The sequence below is a fragment of the Grus americana genome, chromosome 1 (assembly GCF_028858705.1).
Source record: "Grus americana isolate bGruAme1 chromosome 1, bGruAme1.mat, whole genome shotgun sequence".
Classification (NCBI taxonomy): domain Eukaryota; kingdom Metazoa; phylum Chordata; class Aves; order Gruiformes; family Gruidae; genus Grus; species Grus americana.
In genome coordinates this window covers 201,946,438-201,964,364 of record NC_072852.1, presented here as the reverse complement: position 1 = coordinate 201,964,364, position 17,927 = coordinate 201,946,438, and the positions used below count along the sequence as shown (strand labels likewise).

General features: G+C 42.6%; 1 protein-coding gene across 4 annotated transcripts in view; it reads right to left on the bottom strand.

Annotated features, from left to right (window-relative positions):
- Positions 1 to 3,145: 3,145 nt before the first annotated feature.
- Positions 3,146 to 17,927, bottom strand: part of ALKBH8 (alkB homolog 8, tRNA methyltransferase) — a 51,813-nt gene continuing 37,031 nt past the window's right edge. For all 4 annotated transcript variants that reach the window (XM_054828949.1, XM_054828958.1, XM_054828975.1 and 1 more), the window contains 4 exons: positions 14,953 to 15,107; positions 13,910 to 14,175; positions 4,823 to 4,972; positions 3,146 to 3,851 (listed from right to left, as the gene is read on the bottom strand). In XM_054828949.1, the coding sequence (XP_054684924.1) occupies positions 3,282 to 3,851; positions 4,823 to 4,972; positions 13,910 to 14,175; positions 14,953 to 15,107 (1,141 nt within the window). In that variant the 3' untranslated portion in view covers positions 3,146 to 3,281. The remainder of the gene's footprint in view (positions 3,852 to 4,822; positions 4,973 to 13,909; positions 14,176 to 14,952; positions 15,108 to 17,927) is intronic.

Sequence of the window (17,927 nt, the reverse complement as noted above, 5' to 3'; positions counted from 1 at the left end):
AGACCCAATTCCTGATTTGTCACACCAGGTCAAGATACAGCAGCACTTTGGACTGTTTCAAGCAGTGTTTGTATTTCTTGCCAGCACACTGTATATCCTTATGGAAAATGCACCTACAGGCTAAGGGAACAGCAGCTGTTGTCTGCTCAGCAGGAATGCCAGCACCAACAAACACATGGCCATGCAGATAAAGAGCGTAAGAAATGCGGTCCTCATACTTTCTTCTACATGAATGCAATCCATAGTAATCAGAAATAATAGGCAGTCCATTTAGTGAGTTAGTCACTGCACAGACACCCAATAGAGGCTGTCCCTGCCCTCTGTCACCAGTGACAGACTGATGCCATGTGGCGCTACGCCAGGGAGCCATCCAGGGTTGCTCCAGTCCCACAGCCCACCCGGGAACACAGTGCACTGCTGCACCCAGACACGGCGTCCCAGTAACAAAGCCAGCTCAGGGGCCTCGATGAAAACTGTGTCATGCAGGGCCATTCTGAAAACCGGCCCCCAGTGAGAAGTGCAGCTTTGTGGGAAGTGTCCCAGAGGGGAGAGTGCACACTGGGGCACCCTGCAAAACACAATGCAGTCTTAACTGGTAGGCAGGTTTCTCAGCAGTATGTAATGCCAAGTAAAAGTAAAATAACAACCCAGGTCTCACAGCTGATTTGCCACATTTCCTTAAGTTTTCTTAGCTTGAATATATATTCCTCAGTGTTGCCATTTACTCATGGTAACTATCAGCATAGCACCCTCTTGCATCTCTTCCCAGGGCTGCCCTCTGCGCATAGCGTGTCAGCTGGGAGCAGAAGCAAGGACAAGCAAGTTCCCCTCCAGGTGAAAGGAAGAGAAGGAAAATAGGAAACAGCAAAAACAATGACTGGTAAGAGACAAACAAGGGACAAAGGAGAGCAAAACAAAAAGCAGAGCCAGAGAACAGGTACCAGCTCTACTGAATATCAAACACATGCGATCACTGCCGAACTGCTCACAGGCTACACTTCAGTGTATGGGAACCTCCATACTGACTGCAAGAGCCATAATTAGTCCCGTCTTGCTCTACAGCATGGGGAAGCCCTGCTCCAGGCAAGGGCAGGGAAGAGGCAGTTGTCCGGAGCTGGGAAAGGAATGGTTTGCTACATTGTAAATGTTTTAAGATTAGACGGGTGCCTGGTCCTGCAATGCAGTCAGGGAATGGATCACATTTCTATCTCTGCCTATGGCATCAACCAGTTTAACTCACTCTTTGGACTCAGTTTCTGCTTCCCATCTTGGGACTTTCTTGCTTAAATCAAGGCTTGGAGTGACAACTGCTGTCTCCTGCATGCCTGCACACCCAGAGCACTGTTCAAACAGTGAGTTGCTCCCATGATAGAAACTGCACAATCAATAGTGACTGTTAGTTCTTCACCTTCCAATACCATGTCTCTAGTGACGACACCAGGGCCTGCTCACATTGATCAGCAATGCCCAACAGCCTGACCCACAGCTGTTATCAAACAGAAAGGAAGGGTCCTCCTAGATAAGCTCACCAGCTGTGCCGCATACCAGAAGAACCAAACTGCATACATATGGGAAGTCCAACACTTCCCAGCTAGGTGGTATTTATTGAATGTGTGCAAACCAACTCCTGAACAGGCCCAAGAAGTTCCATCTGCCACGGACATGCCCTCTGCCCCCCTGCGGCCCAAACCAATCCGCCTGGACAAGGCTGGTGCTACATGGACAGGTGTGGCTAAGGAATGGGATCTCCTTCCCCAAGGGCTCTTTGGAAGCAGACGGTGAGCAAGGCACAGGGCAGATGAATTGTGGCAGCAAGCTCCTCTCTTACCACTGTCATTCCCCTCAGATTTCCTCCATTATATGATGGGGGAAAATGGCAGGGCCTAGGAGAAAAGATGGCTGGGAGCAGTCTGCCAGCATAGCAACCCCTTTAACCTGCAAGTCTGAGCCAGGCAGGAGTAGGCCAAGGGCACACAGCTGTCCTCCAGGTCCTGGTGATTCAGGACAGGCATCTTGGTTTAGATGCCATTAGTTTCATCAGCAATGACCTGCCTATACCAGAGATCTTGCTACAACTATAGGCTACAATCAATGACAAAGGCAATGAGGGCGTAGCCGAGCAGTACTGGTATTCAGAGGCACCAATAGGCGCTCACTGTGCACAAGCCAGTACCTCATATTGTAATTCTGGAAATGCCTTGCAGGTGGCACGCTCCTTTGATAGCACAAGAGCTGTGTTCAATTGTGCTAGTCACTGCCGGCAAGGGCAGCAATGGCTGCTGTGAGTCAGCCGGCCCAGCATCAGTTCCCCTCTATTCCAGTTCTTTGTTCTTCTGAAATACAATAAATAAAAATTGTTCCACTGCCAACATTTAAGGGTTGAAACTACCCTGCAGAAAATCTGCACCAATATTGCCCTCACTTCAGTCTTTTTCCTGTTTTTTTCTAGAGGTGTCTGAGCTGGCACCACAGCACAAGCCCTGGTGCTGCAGGCACAGAGCCCTGCCCCACAGGGAGGCAGCGATCAGCAGAGCTGGTCAGGGTACTCCAGCTGGGCAACCTCACCCCTCAGAGGAGCTTTTCAACACCACCGGACCAGGCTGGGGAGTGACAGCATGAATTGTGGGTGCTTGAGGGTCAAGGAAGAGAAAAAGGGCTGTGGTATCCCACCGGCTTTCCAGTTCTGCTTGAGGAAATCATTAGTACCATGACTAAGAAGAGAGAGTAAATTCCAAGCTGAAAAGAGATCTGTGACCCCCAACACACACGAAAATAAGCAGGACCCTCTACTGAACTTTAGGCAACATTTTGACTCTTCAGCTAAACTGCTTCACATGCCATTCATTCCCTCCTCCCTGACCCACAGTTTTACACAGCAAACAGCTTTGCCTTTCCTGCCCAGAGCTCTGTTCCAATTAGCTTTGGGCTGTAGGGAGGCCACCACAGCTACACCAGCATAAACTGCTGTAAGAGAAGGGAGAACCAGGCTCTTTGTCTTTAAAGGCTCAACATTGGCCTTCCTGATTTCCATGGCCAAGACCTAATCCTCTTTGCTGTAATTCACAAAAGTAAAATAAATACTCTGCAGATGTAGTGTCTGAGTTTGGCCATTATTGTGTTAACATATGCAGGCAGTGCTAGTTACTGTTATTATCTCAATATATAATCTTTATTCTGCTATTTTAAAAGAGGTAAAAGCCACAGTCTGCATTAAAAATATCTTTCGTGGTGTAAAAAACAAACAAACAAACCATCACAGGTAGTGGAGGAAAAACCACAGGCTACAACTTTTCTAGAACCACACACCAGTTTCCCTGATCATAGTAACTCTTTTGAACCCGCACACCATCCAGGGATCTGCATGCTGCTTCCAGTTCCCCTTCACAGAACACATGGTAATAACGGTGGAAAACAGGGCTGAGTTCTTGCTGTTCCTTAGAGCCAGCTGGAAACGACACTGTATCACTATTTTCCCCTTTCTTTTTAGTGCTACCTTTCAGGTGCCAGGGAACCAGCAAATCTTGGGAGTGAAAGGAGGTTCGGTTAGTGTGAACAGGCAATCTGGAGTCTGCCACTGGCTTTGCATCACAGTCTTCATCCTTTGAGTCATCAGGGAGTCGGTCAGAACATGCTGAGTCTTGGCTGCTGCTATCAGGCATTTGATCACAAAGCGGTCTCTGGGCCATGCCAGTATTGATTTCCTCATCCTTGTCTTTACAAGCATTCTTTTCCTTAAGGTACTTAGACTTCTGGTTTTTGTATTCTTGTTCCATTGCCCACACATAAATGAGTGCCATGCCACCAGGTCTTAGAAGCCGGACTAGTTCACGGATAGTAGCCAGTCTCCTCTCCTATAAAGGAAAAGCAAAATCTGTGAAGCTAGTACATAAAAAAAAAAAAAGGAGAATGGAATGGCAGCAATTCCTCCTTACTGTCCCCCCCAAGATACAATAAAAATCAGGGGATTTTTTTCCACTATTCATTTTCATTCATAATAGTCCATCACTATGTGCAAGTCAAGACTTTTTCCTGAACACAATTCTCTTTCCATTTGAAAACGGTCCTGTGCTGAGCAGGATTTTTTAGACATCAGCCCAGCTGGAAATGACACAGGCCTCTTCAAGGAGGCTGTTCAATATCTAAAATTCAAGATTCAGATCTACCACACCTGATAATACACACCCTAAGTTTCCAGTTTAAACATAGGTCCTCTGACCATCTAAACAAAGATACGTCAACCTTCTCCAAAACAAACTTCTTCCTACTTTTCTATATTGCATTTGGAACCATTTGCTGTATTTCTGGTATGGAGAAACCACTGGGCCCCATCTCAGATTATGGCTCCATAGTCTAAAAACTTGTTACAATGGCACAGTTCCTGCCAGGAGAAGCTTACACAGCCCAGGTATGCAGCAGATTAGTGAGTAGTGTCCCTGCTGTTCTTTGCAGATCAGGAGATCTACTCAAGATCTGAGCCGGGAAGTAACATATCTCTTGACCCCCAAAGTAGAGCCCCCTTCTCCAGTGTCTTTAATTATAAGCAGATGAAAATGAAACACAAACACCTAGACTGAAGTGCCAGTAGAAGCAAGGAAACCTGACAAGCACAGGGAGAATGTAGAGAAATTCTAAGCAGCAGCAGCAGCACAACAGCTTACGTCTGCTCTGACAACTGCTTACACCAAGTGCAAACCTTTGATTTCCCCCCATTTTGTGCTTCCCTTTTGCTTCCGTGAGCCCAAACTAGCAGGTTTTTTTATAACATTAGTAGCTCTGCCCAGCGATACAGCAGTAGAGCGGAGCACAGAGGGGGGTGACTTACTGCTGTTGAGAAGTGGTGGATTACAGCAATAGAGATGCAGGCGTCACAAGAACCACTGCGGATTGGCACTGACAGGGCATCACAGACAAAAGCCTGGAAATTTTTTTCTCCACAAATATCCACGAGGTTTTTGCTGCGATCACAGCCAACCTGTAATAGAAAGTGTTTCATTAAGCTTTCTGTAAGAGGATAATTACAAAACTGGAAAATGATTTTCGCTTGATGCTTACAGTAATAGAGTCATCACAGTTCCTACTGAGGTAACACATTTTAGTTTAAAATAAAAATGACAGCGAGTGTGAGAAAATAGCCTCGAGTAAGAGGAATACATGGTTCCCAGGTATAGACAAAAAGGACAAAAAACCCTGATGCTTACTTAAAACAAAGATGGCATACCGGGTATTAGCTCATTATAGCACCCTAATTTTGAACCAGCTTAAGACAGAACAGGTTTCAACCTAACTTTTCCTCAAAAACAGCTTTTAACCTATCTTGAAACCAGCAAAATGAGAGGTGATCTCACCCCACCTCAGTATTTTCTTTTCCTTTCAATTGCCATTTGTAACCTGACAACATCTGAAGCAGCCAAATACTGAGCTCACAAAAGCTGAATCACAAGTGTAAATGACAGTCTGGTGACTTTGGTGGCATCACTGAAGTACGTTGCACAGCTTCACTGATCACCCAGGTTTCATCATCTCAGAGTGAGTAAGGAAGTGCTCAGGTACAGCCCTCTTCACTCTCAGTATCACAATCCACAAAAATTTAAGCACAACCATTTTCTAAGGTTCCACATTAAGTGACCCCTAGGAATCATTTCAGGATACCTCAAAATGTTTTGGGTTTGGTTGTGGGGGTTTTTTGTCTACTTTGAACCTTGCCCAGTGTTTGAGTCAAAGACAGTAAGAAATAGCATCTAGAAGAAGTTTTTTTACATGCTTGCATAAAAAATATAAATCCAAACGGATCAAGACCCTTCTGAAAGAACAAACGTGAGCCATGCACTGCCCTCGCTTTCGTGTCTGCTGCGCACATTAAATACTCAAACCAAAGCCCTGCTACCAAGTCATATATCAAACTCAACTTGCTTGAGAATATTAAATTTATTTTTGTTTTCAATGATCAGCAACAAGGAGATAGCAGAGAACACATTCAGAATCCTAAATAATTACCGCTGACAGCATTTATTGCATTTGACACAGAAAGAATACTAAACCATCCTTGATGCAAGAAGAATCGCAAACAACTTGCTCTGGTTAATCCGCCCAACAGAGACAACAGTACTACTAAAATTAAAAATCTCTTTTGCAATGATTAATGAAAATATATTTATTTTCTATCACAACTTTTCATTTTATTGGTTCGAATCATTTTAGTTTTCCATCTATCATCACAGCTTTGAAGAAAACCAGGATTCTGTTCCAGTCGTGTCCTGAAAGCTTCCAGGTGAGGTGCTTTCTTGTCAGGTCCCTGACTTTTGGTCCAAAGTAAATCAAACAGCTGTGAAAATGCCAACCTGACAACCTAAGATAATCCTCCACAAAAACAGTACTATGAATATGTACATATTGTCCTGCCAATTAGTTCTAAACAGACCTGAAAAAAAATAATCAATCCCAGCATTGCTTTCTTCCCATTTAGTCCTTGGCCTCGTCTCTGTGTTTACTGAAGCACTGAGTGAATAGTGTTATTTATGAATTAAAAAAAAAGGAAACTTGTTTACTTGGAAGTAAACATAAATCCCCATCATTTCACACTGGAAGCCAACTGGAGTGTCTTTAAATTACTCTCATCATGGCATGGATTTAGCTGACAACCTGCACGTTAGAGATTCCATGCCTCATTACCAGTGCCTTCCACTACTTTTGCAATTAAGACATCAGCATGCGGTATTTAATAAAACTCAAAGAACCAAATTCACTTCTGGCAGAAGGAGGGGGAAGAATACTCCCCACTTCCACTGACAACAAGGCTTCCCAGAAAGAATTACTTCGGCCCTGCGTGTCCATAGTGAAAACGGACTGGATAATGGAACTCAATCCTCCCCTCCCAAAATGACCTTGAGAAGGACTACAGTGTATGTTGATGAAATCCAACGAACTGAGAATGAGAACAAAGGCATGACTGCCAGAATGTGAAGTCCTCATTTGCATCTAAATTATAACAAATAATTACGAAGTCAGGCTTACTTGTATTGTCAGACTTATTAAAGTGAGCCTATACCCAAAGCAAAAAGATTGTTTCACAATGAAAATGGAGACCTTGAATGGATCGCTCTGAATGCACAGCTGCTCTAAAATAGGTATATTAGCCTAAAACTTTATGTGGTTTTAAATATAAACATTATAATAGGTGCTATGCATATATGCATAAGTGCTGAACACAGGGAGTTACCACAGATACGCCTGGTGCTGAAGCTAAGCAAATTTAGCATCCTTGCTAGAATTATCTCTGCATGGTATTTTAGAAGAATTATAATCACCACATTCCTGCATTTTCTAGCTTACAAGAAAATGCATTCATTAAAAATCCAAATAGGTTGGTTTCAGTCACTTAGGAAACAATAAGCTAGCAAAAAGCAGCTAACTTCAGTGGTGTAATGCCAGCTTACAGCTGGAAAACGAGCCTATGATTTTTATGAGTATAGAAAATATTTACAGCAAGGGGCAGAGACCCCAAACTCAACGTTTCCCAATTCTGTTACTAACTGATATCTACATTCTGAAGCATGCAAAAGCTCTGATGTGATAAAGCTTCATTTACAGAAAACAGTTCAAAGGAATGTTTTAATTTAGAACAAGTTTATTTTTCTCTAATTAAACATGAATCAAAACATTTTAAAAACAATTCTCAAGATATAACTGGAATGCTTTAATTTTTGCCAGCTTATATCTCTAATTTTGATGCTCAGCACAGGATACTGTCCTTGCTGACATGTCTTCTAGAAGAGTGGAGAAAGGTAGACAAATTAGTACTAGCTCGGTGTCCAAAACCAACAGAATTAGTACATCTCTTGGTGAGCCAAGTTGTATACATTTTTAAGGTTCCCTATTTCATATTATCTGTGAGTGTTCTCAATCATTTCTTGTACCTGTTTTCCCAGTTTTCTGAATCAAATTCCTTGCTCAACCCTCCAATTTGTCACATATATCTCAAATAGCATGGCTGACTGCTCAGCTGAACCCACCTCTTAGCAAGTCCACGTCTTGGCAAGTTGCTCTACACCTTTTAGTATTTCTGCAAAGGAGGTTGGCTTCTCAAGTTTCTCAGATTTTTCTCCAGGCAGCCATTCCCATATCCCTGCCTTTCCACCAGGTACCTCCACTGTTCTCTCCACTGCTTTTGGTGATGTGGACAATGGCTCACAGGAGCTCCAGAGTGGCCACTGACACCTATGTACTGGGGCTCAGAACCCACTTACATTTTTAACAGGGATTTCAGGCATTGATTTTCATTGTATCTGGATAAACATTAACTGCATCCAACTCTTGTTTAAAGCCAGGAAATCTGTATTACTATGGAGGCCTGTAACTCCACAACTAGAATCTCAGACACAAAACTTATGGAAGAGGCAAAAGCACGTTGTCATTCTGGCATACAGCATCCGCTCTTTAGGGCACGCTGGGTAATTGAAACCTTTACACTAATGGCAGTATCAAAAAAGACTAAGATAAAAGAGGATAAGGGAAGGGAGAAACAAATGTAACACCCATAAATTTGCCAGAGCACAGCAGCTCTGTACTGGCTTCTGGGAACGGGATAACACAGGCAGATATCCCATCCCGCTCCTTTACGTTCCCAGGCACCTTCACCTCCACCGTTTCAGCCAGGAGTAGCTAAACTAAGTTGTATAAAATCTACTTAATGCAGTGGTTTGGAATAGATCATTAGAGGGCACAAGACACTAAATAAGTAGCTTGTTTTGTAATGGCGCTGCAAATCTGCGAGATAAATCCTCTTGCAAGCTTAAAGATAGGTAAAGACAAGTCGATGTTGCCCACCATTATATATTTTCTTTCTGTGTTATCTCATTATAACTAACTCTACCTGGTAGAATTAGTTCATTTAAGTATCTGGAAACCTGATTGATTCAGCACATTAGAAACTGATGAAGAAAACAACATCTAATTCTGAAATCCAGCTGCCAAATGGAATTATGTGGCTCCCTGGAGAAACACCTCAGCCATAACTGATAGCATGAGAGCCTCAAGGAACCAAATTACGTTCCAGCAAACACACAGACACATAGAAAAAGAGACACCAGCAAAGCCACAGCAAAACAGACAAATTTCCTTGCTCCAGTCGGTCTGAGTCAGGCCTTTAGCATTCCCTTCACGTAGTGTTTTGGTTTTCCACTGCGTACAGTCAGGGTGTCTGTGGAAACAAAGTGCTATGTCTAAAATGTGAAGTTCATTTCTCAGTGACAAAGCATCAGAACCAAGTTGAACAGTTCAGTGTTCATTCCAGTTTTGTGCTGCTGTTGCTGAGTTCCTTCTGAGCTCTCTTCATCCCAGATCTCCCATCATTTTAATGATTCCAACCCATTGAGAGAAAAGGGCAGGAAAGGTTCCTGTCTTGCCCTCTGATGATTAAAATACAGTGAACTGGCTCCAAATATACTTTTGCAAGTTAGTTTTGTCCTTCCTGCTTTCACCCACTACTAAATCCTTCAGACAGGAATCTGTTCTCAATCAACATGGACCCAGCATAACTAAAACCCACCTAACATTATGCAACCATACCACAGCAAATCTGTACCCTCTCTCTTCCCCTCACCCTGGCAAAATCAACCTTTTATACAGCTCCAGCAGATCCCAGTTTGGGACAGTAATGCAGAAAACAAGAGATGCACATCTCGCAGCAAAAGGGTGTCTTACAGTACAAACAACGTTACTGATTACCTTTAATAACACACACTACAGAAATAGGAATGTCTGCATTAAAGTAAAGCATTTGGGCTCCTACATTGCCGTCGTTTTTCTTCCTAGCATCAGTATTCTGGCAAGGAGAACAATTTCTTTATATATAAAGAAAAAATACCTACTCAATGACATCTTCAGTTGTTTGTTACTGGATTTCCCACCAGTTTATCAGTTCAATTAAAACTGTAAACCACAAAATTGAAAGGCTTCAATGTTTGACTCACACCCTAGCCCTGTGAGGATGCTGAATGTTCCTGTGGGGATTTACATATCACCACACCTACCTGAACACCAGAAACTGGGAGACAGAGCTAAAGCTCATAAAAATTGATGAAATACATTGCAGTGATGTCAACTGGCTCTGGAATGAAACCCTTGTGGTGATGGGTAAGGCTGAAACATAGCATTCTGTAAAAATAAAAGCCCTGCTTACAGATATGCATATTAAGCTTGAAAGCACTTAAATATAAACTGTTAAAATAATTGGGTGGGGAGGGGATTGTGAAAATCAAACCAAAACAAAAATAACCCACAAAACCAAACTCTGAAACAATTTATCTCTTCTGCATTCAAACAATAAATAAAAAGCTAGGTGCGACAGAAAAAATAATCTGAAACTTTATTAAATTCAATCTTTCTCCAGTCTTTGTTCTAACTACACCAGACTTAGATTCCATCTCTCGCTTAAACATTTTTAATCTGAATTTGTTTTCATGAAATTGCTGCACTTTCATTGTGTCAGAATAATGCAGCCATTACAGCACTGTCATTTTCCTTGAGCATAGCTGGACTCACATGCATTTCATTGTCACACAACCATACTCAAGCGGATAAAGCTATATGTAATCACCCAAAGAAACTGAAGCAAATACAATAGCACAGGCCACAGCGGAGACAGTTTCAGGCAGTGCTTGAAGATTAAAACCATCAGAACTACCTTAGCTTTGATCTACCGTTAGCTCTGCTACTTAAAGTATCCTATCTAAAAATGTACAGCAAACTTGAGAGCATGTCACTTGCCTTCAGAAAGTGCTTGCCTCGGGTTTTCAGTATTTCCGAGTCAAAACACCAAGCTACACGGCTGTACTGACAGTGCTCTACCCAACCCCTAAATAACTCCTGCTTTCACAGCACTGCTTTACTGCTTCTTTCCCAACAGGATCTAAGCTAAGAGCTCCAGTGCACTGTGCACAAAAAGCTACCAAAAGCCACAGCAATTGCTGTGAAGGAAAGGCTGCAGCAATTTATTAAGTTTCTGGCTGGATTTTATGCCCTCAAGTAAGGAGGAGTAAATGGGGGAGGAAACCGATGCCCTGCATCTAGAGAGCACTATCCTTATCCCAACAACGCAACTGAACCACAAGCTTATTCTTTAACTCTTCACCCTTAGATCCATGCAGTAAACGGCAGTGACACAATATGAGAAAGTGCACTGTATAATCAGACCTTTCTGTTGAGCCCAAATAAGAACCCAGGAGGACAACAAAAAGTGGAAAAGACTGCTCCTTTCTCTCTCACATAAAAAGAACAATTGAACAGGCTGACTCATCCAACACAGTCACCATAGCGAGGAGATGGGCTACCGGTAATAATACTGATACATTGCTGACACTTGTTCTACAGTACTTCCTATAGAACAGTAGGGCAAGAGAATAGAGGTAAAAATCCCATTAAGGGATATAAGAGTACTGATTTCCCATTAAGGCATAAAAGAGTACTGATTTCCCATAAATCAGAATCCACAAAATAAAGAAGTTATGTCAGTCACTTCCGCAGTCACAGAAATAGCAAAGTATTTAAAGTAGTACCTTGCTTCAAATAATAGCCATTGACAGTTGCTTAAGAGGAAGATGCATGAAAACACCCTAATCATCAGGACAGTTCACCCTCTAAACAGCTGACCATAAGAAGAATGTCTTGCTAAGTCTTGTCTACTGGCATTGACCTTCAGGTCGAAGAACAAGGGTTTGTATTACCTATGAACAAAGTGATCTTATGTCTCTTAGAAGAATTTGACTCAATCCCTATGAGTGCTGCACAGTGCTTGGCTTTCTAGCATTTCGTGACTCTAAGTTCCATCCGATAAATGGCACCAAATGTGCCCAAAGTATTTTGTCTTCTCAGTGGAAAACAGATTGCTGCAGTTTAACCTGCTACCAAACCATCAGGTCCCCTTGGATCATCTTACTGTCCTCATTAGCAGCCACTACTCATAGCCACGCTAGGTGATCAAGTGCCATCCACTGACAACCTTTCATCAGTACTGAATGACACCCAACAGTCCTACCTTCCCTGGTCTCCAAGCCAGTGTAACACCACACCGTTCCTATCACCTACAATAATTTAGTTCTCTTGGTGTTTTTGAGATACCTTGTCAGAAGTTTAAAAAAAAAAAAACCAAACGTGCAAACACGGTATACGTCGGTTTTTCTTCAACTACACTTTGGCTGACACACAAATACAGTAGAAATACGGAGGAACTTCCATCCATCTGAGACTCTGTGCTGGCTCGCAGATGAAAATAAGCAAGTGCAAAGTCTAGAACCTAGCTCCAACCAAGAAGAACTAGTCTGCAGTAGAAAATAAAATGTCCAGGGAGGCCAAGTGAGTGAAGCAATTCCCAGATTCTGTTTTTCAACTGTCTCAACTGCTTCTTTAAAAGTTCTCTCCCTTTCACTGTTTTTTTCCACGTTTTGGATTTCTCCTGCAGGCACACATGAAATGAGCTAACTTCTAAAGTAGCAGAGGAGAGGGGCTGGCTTTCATATGACTGCCAGCAGATACGTGATCTTTCTTTCCCTTAGTTGGTTAAGTGTGGGCTCCAGAAAACAGACTGGTGCTGGCAATTTCTCAACACAGCATCTTGCAGAGATTTCACCTTCAAAGTCTACCACAAACCTACACAACATTCTAGGACCAGGTAACCTTCATGGTACCCTGATTCACTTTTCTCCTTCCCTAGTCAGGTTTGCTGATTTTTCTTACAGAAGTCAGGACTGAAAGACTGAAACGTACTGAACATTAACAATTATTTTCAGGCTACAGCAGTCAGGCATAAACACGCCTACTTATAAATCAGTTGATTTTGTTCTAGCTTATAAGAACAGTAACGGAAATAAATCCATTACTAATACAGACAGGGCTGTAAATAACAACTTATGTTTTATAGCTGAATATAAATAGCAGGACAGAAACTCCTGAAACAGACAAACAAGTGTGACTTTTATTATTAATAATGAATGTTTTGCCTTACATAGAAGTTTTCATGCCTGATGGATTTCAAAGTGTTTCACAGTACAAGCACATGAAAGAATCAGACAACTCTGAACAGGGGAGAGCAGATAGCATAATGCACACCCTTCAGAAAGATTTCTTTGGGGTAAAAACAACAACAAGATTGACCCTTGCAAAAAAATCTTTGAAATATTTGCAATAAAAGTGATCTCTTGGTTCCTGTATGTGTTTCATAGGAAGGGAGAGAAGTAAAACTAGGCTAAGTACAGACTGTGAGACAGGGAAAGTGATGAGAATATCAGCAAGAATGATGTCAGAACTGTCTAAAAGTGAAGAAAAGGGAGTGAGAGAAAGGCCAGAAATTTGTGTTGAAGTTGAGACTCCCCCATGAATTTTATGTTGGCATATTTACTGGGCCTATGCACAGAGTCAGAGGTGGGACAGCCAAGCATGACTTCATTCACAAATGAGCCATGCCACCAGACCAAAGGGAACTGAAGAGGGTATTTGAAAAGTAGTACTGCCCATGGAGATTTCAGGGACATGTACTTTGCATTCCCCTCCCACCAGCCAAGTGAAAAACTTGTTGAAAGCATTCAAACTGCCCAACCACTTGCCCTTTTAATAAGCTTATTCAACAACAATAAAAAAGGCTAAAGCATCCATTACAGTTTCTCAGTCCACTGCACTCATTACTATTTTTTTAATTAATATATTTTGACTTGCAAAGCAAAAGTAGCTTTGAAAAAAGAAAAGGGTAATGCACATAGTGAATAGATGTGGAAACCTGACACAACTGGTAATCCTGGATCAGGAAACAGCTTTCTGTTCTTGGCACTCTTCCCACAACTGAAGCTCCAACATGCTACAGACTGCATGATGGAACAAACATTAGTACCAACGAAAACAAATGACAGTAGCTACTACTTACCATGTACAAATCCTCGTTGATGCCTAGGTATTTGCCATTACCACAACCAACGTCAGCCACTATTGACCCTTTTGGTAGTGACCTGAGAAACTCTACAATTCGGGGCCATGGGCTATGCCTGGTATTGCTGAAGTGTGTGGCAATCTCTTCATACACTTTGTGTACATATTCTTGCTCCAGCTTTGAGGCCTCCATCTCATTGCGGGGAAATGAAGGTTGTACCTGTCTTTGCTGTCCTTTCTGGCTGTCACAGACAGATGGGTAAACTAGATATAGCAACAGATACAGAAACAAATTTTTTAAGTCATTCTTTGTTGGTTAAACTTATTTAGCAAATCTACCTTAAAACAAGCAAGCTGCCCACATGTACTAGAGGCCATTTACATTTCATTCATCCTGCTATATCCTGCTAATTAGTTTTAAAAACTGAGACAGTGCCCCAATATCAAAGATCATGACAAGACTGCAATTCAGTTCTGAAATTCTGTTCTGAGGGCACAAATGGACTTTAATTCCATATAACTGTTGAGCCACCTATCCATTATTATCTGTACTGCCTTAAGGCACTTACATGGCTCTGTCACTGCGGATCTAAACTGCTTCTTCTCTAATGTACTTATTTTCACAAAATTACAGTCCCCTTCAAAAAAAACCCAACAACAAAACCTGATGTGAACCTGAAGAATAGCAGCTACTCCTATTCTGGTACATTATTTCAGCACTTGAGGTCCTAATGAAATGCAAGATTCCAGATTACTTCCCCGGCTCTAGAGCAAGCCAAGTGCCTTCCTGTACAGAGAAAGTACAGCAGCCAAATGGATGCAACCAATTCAAGCCATATGGTATGCCTAACCCTGAGCCATTCAGGAATGGCTACGAGGACTGCCAAAACTAAGGGATTTATCCAAAGGGATAAACCTGTTTGCTCAAAAAACCCTAAAAAAACCCCCAACGCTCCCCCCCCCAAAAAAGAAAAAAACCCCTTGCTTACATATTGGTGATAAATAACAATTTTGATTTGAAGATCACCTCAAGACACTTACTGCAATTACAAGGGCTTCTCCTCACTTTCCTGAATGTAAATGATGTCCTGGTTTCCCTTCGATTTAGTGTTAAATCTCCAACATCAGCAGTGATTGTTCCAACTTTCTGCCCAAGCTCAGATGCTTGAACGACATCATATTTTCGGGGTGTAATCCTAAAACAAAGTAACACAAAATAAAAGAATAATTTGCATCAGAAAAAAACAATCCATCTTTACAAGAAGGCACTTCTTAAATACTATGACAAGTGTGATTACAACATGCTACTTAATGTACTGCTGCTTCTCAGTTTTCAACTTAATCAATTTCAGAGGAAAAAAGAAGTGCTGACACATAAACTAATGATGTTAATTAAAGTGTTATTTAATTGCAAGTAACTACATTTCCCTTTCCTCCCTTCTTTTCCTTCCATAAAGTTTGATTGTTTATTGTTCTAGGACTTACTTTTTTTATATATTTATTTTATATAAAAAAGCATGGTAAAGATAAAATACACTACTAAAAATGGTGGCTATGGGTATAAAAGCACAGAACTGGCTGAGCTCTACATTAGTAGATGGAAGTTTCTTGTTACACATGGGTGTCTCCATTGAATTCTGCTTTGCAACAGAATTGCTTCTCCATTTATTGACAACAGAAGATGCAAAAAATGTACCACTTGGGAGATTTGCTAAAATGCCTAAAGGAAGAAACTCTGATAGATTTTGGTCAAGAAAGATCTACAGCAATCAAGCAAACTGGGAGCAGAGCTTCTTAAGCTACTTCTGGATTTGGCACTGATCTTAATGGAACACTAAAACATTTTTGCAAGGACAAAATTCATACAATGAATGTGATTTGGAACTTTCTTGGGGTGACAAGTTTCAAACCCAAGACTTTTTAATAGCTCTACAAATGGATCTCTCTCAAAGTTGAGAAGAGAAAAATGAGGAAGGAAAATGCAAAACTCAACATGAGAGAAGAGAAACAGCTGCACCCACATGTAGTTTCCCATCACTTGCACATTGGAAAAAGTAGGTTCTCTTAGAACAAAATAGAAATTCTTCAGGGAAATAGCTTAGCACTTCAAAGCTGTAAACTGTCACATTGAAACACTTCCTGAACTTTATCATCAAGATTAATGCAGAAATTTCCTCAAGAAAAAAAAAAACAAAACCAAACCAACATCTCTAAGGAACTGGCCTCTCAGTGAAGCCCCTTCAGAGCTGCTGACTTCAAAGTACCTGACTTCCAGCAGGACAAACTCTCAGTATAAAACTGACTTCTATATTGGTTAGTTGAGTTTAACCCTCAACAGGTTGAGCCAAAAGGGGGAAAAAAAAAAAAAAAGAAGTGTCTTACCATTCAGTCTCATCTCAAATTTCTACTGGAACTTTTTTCCAGGTCACATGAAACTGTTGACCAGTGCCTGTACTTAACCAAGAAGAGTGATGCAAATGCCAAGAAGGCAGCCTGCAGCCTGATCAGCACTCCAGTACTTTGCTGTATGCCAACTTTCCTACTGTAGGGAAGCTGATGCCTAATCCAGTGTGTTGGGTTTGCGTGGCAAGGTTTTTGTAGCGGGGGGGCTACAGGGGTGGCTTCTGTGAGAAGCTGCTAGAAGCTCCCCCTGTGTCTGATAGAGCCAATGCCAGCCGGCTCCAAGACGGGCCCGCCGCTGGCCAAGGCCAAGCCAATCAGCGCCTCTGTGATAACATATTTAAGAAGAAGAAAAACACTTAGAGGGAGAGAGCTTTTGCAGCCGGAGAGAGGAGTTAGAAGATGTGAGAAACTCTGCAGACACCAAGGTCAGTGCAGATGGAGGGGGAGGAGGTGCTCCAGGCGCCAGAGCAGAGATCCCCCTGCAGCCCGTGGTGAAGACCATGGTGAGGCAGGCTGTCCCCCTGCAGCCCATGGAGGAAGGATGAGGGGGTGTAGAGATTCCACCTGCAGCCCGTGGAGGACCCCACGCCGGAGCAGGTGGAGGCACTCGAAGGAGGCTGTGGCCCGTGGGAAGCCCACGCTGCAGCAAGTTCCAGGCTGGACCTGTGGACCTGTGAAGAGGGGAGCCCACGCCAGGGCAGGTTTGCTGGCAGGACTTGTGACCCCGTGGGGGACCCCACGCTGGAGCAGTTTGCTCCTGAAGGTCTGCACCCCGTGAGAGGGACTCCATGCTGGAGCAGGGGAACGATGAGAGGAGTCCTCCCCCTGAGGATGAAGAAGCGGCAGAAACACCGTGAGATGAACTGACTGTAACCCCCATTCCCCGTCCCCCTGTGCCACTGAGGGGGGGAAGGTTGAAGCCGGGAGTGAAGTGGAGCCCGGGAAGATGGGAGGGGTGGGGGGAGGTGTTTTAAGAGTTGATTTTATTTTCTCATTCCTCTACTCTGTTTTGCCTAGTAATAAATCAGATGAATTCCCTCTCTAAGTTTGGTCTGTTTTGCTCGTGACGATAATTAGTGAGTGATCTCTCCCTGTCCTTATCTCGACCTGCAAGCATTTCGTTATGCCTTTTCTCCCCTGTTTAGTGAATGAGGGGAGTGAGAGAGCGGCTCTGGTGGGCACCTGGCCTCCAGCCAGGGTCAACCCACCACATCCAGTCACAGCAAAAAGAGTGCAGGTCTTTTCTGTTTGGAAATCAGGAAGCAGCACATTGATGCTCCATCTAGATGTTGCAAAAAAGAGACATGGAGCAGCCCCAAGAACGGAAATCTCCCAAAGGCAGCCATGGAAAGGCTGGGATCTAATAAAGAACTTCTTCACAGCAGATAATGAAGCTATGATGAAATAATCAGCTGAGGATGCCCAAGACTCCTGGAGAGGAGAGTTAAAAATCCTGAGTGTGCAGATTTTCTATTTGATTTTCTTCTGTACCTGCAGCAATAAGCTAAGCATAGCAGCTAATATTATCAGAAATAAGTCTTCTTTTTCAAGGTTCTAGTTTCAACCTACATGATTGCCCAGGGAGGTTGTGGAGGCCCCATCCATGGAAGTGT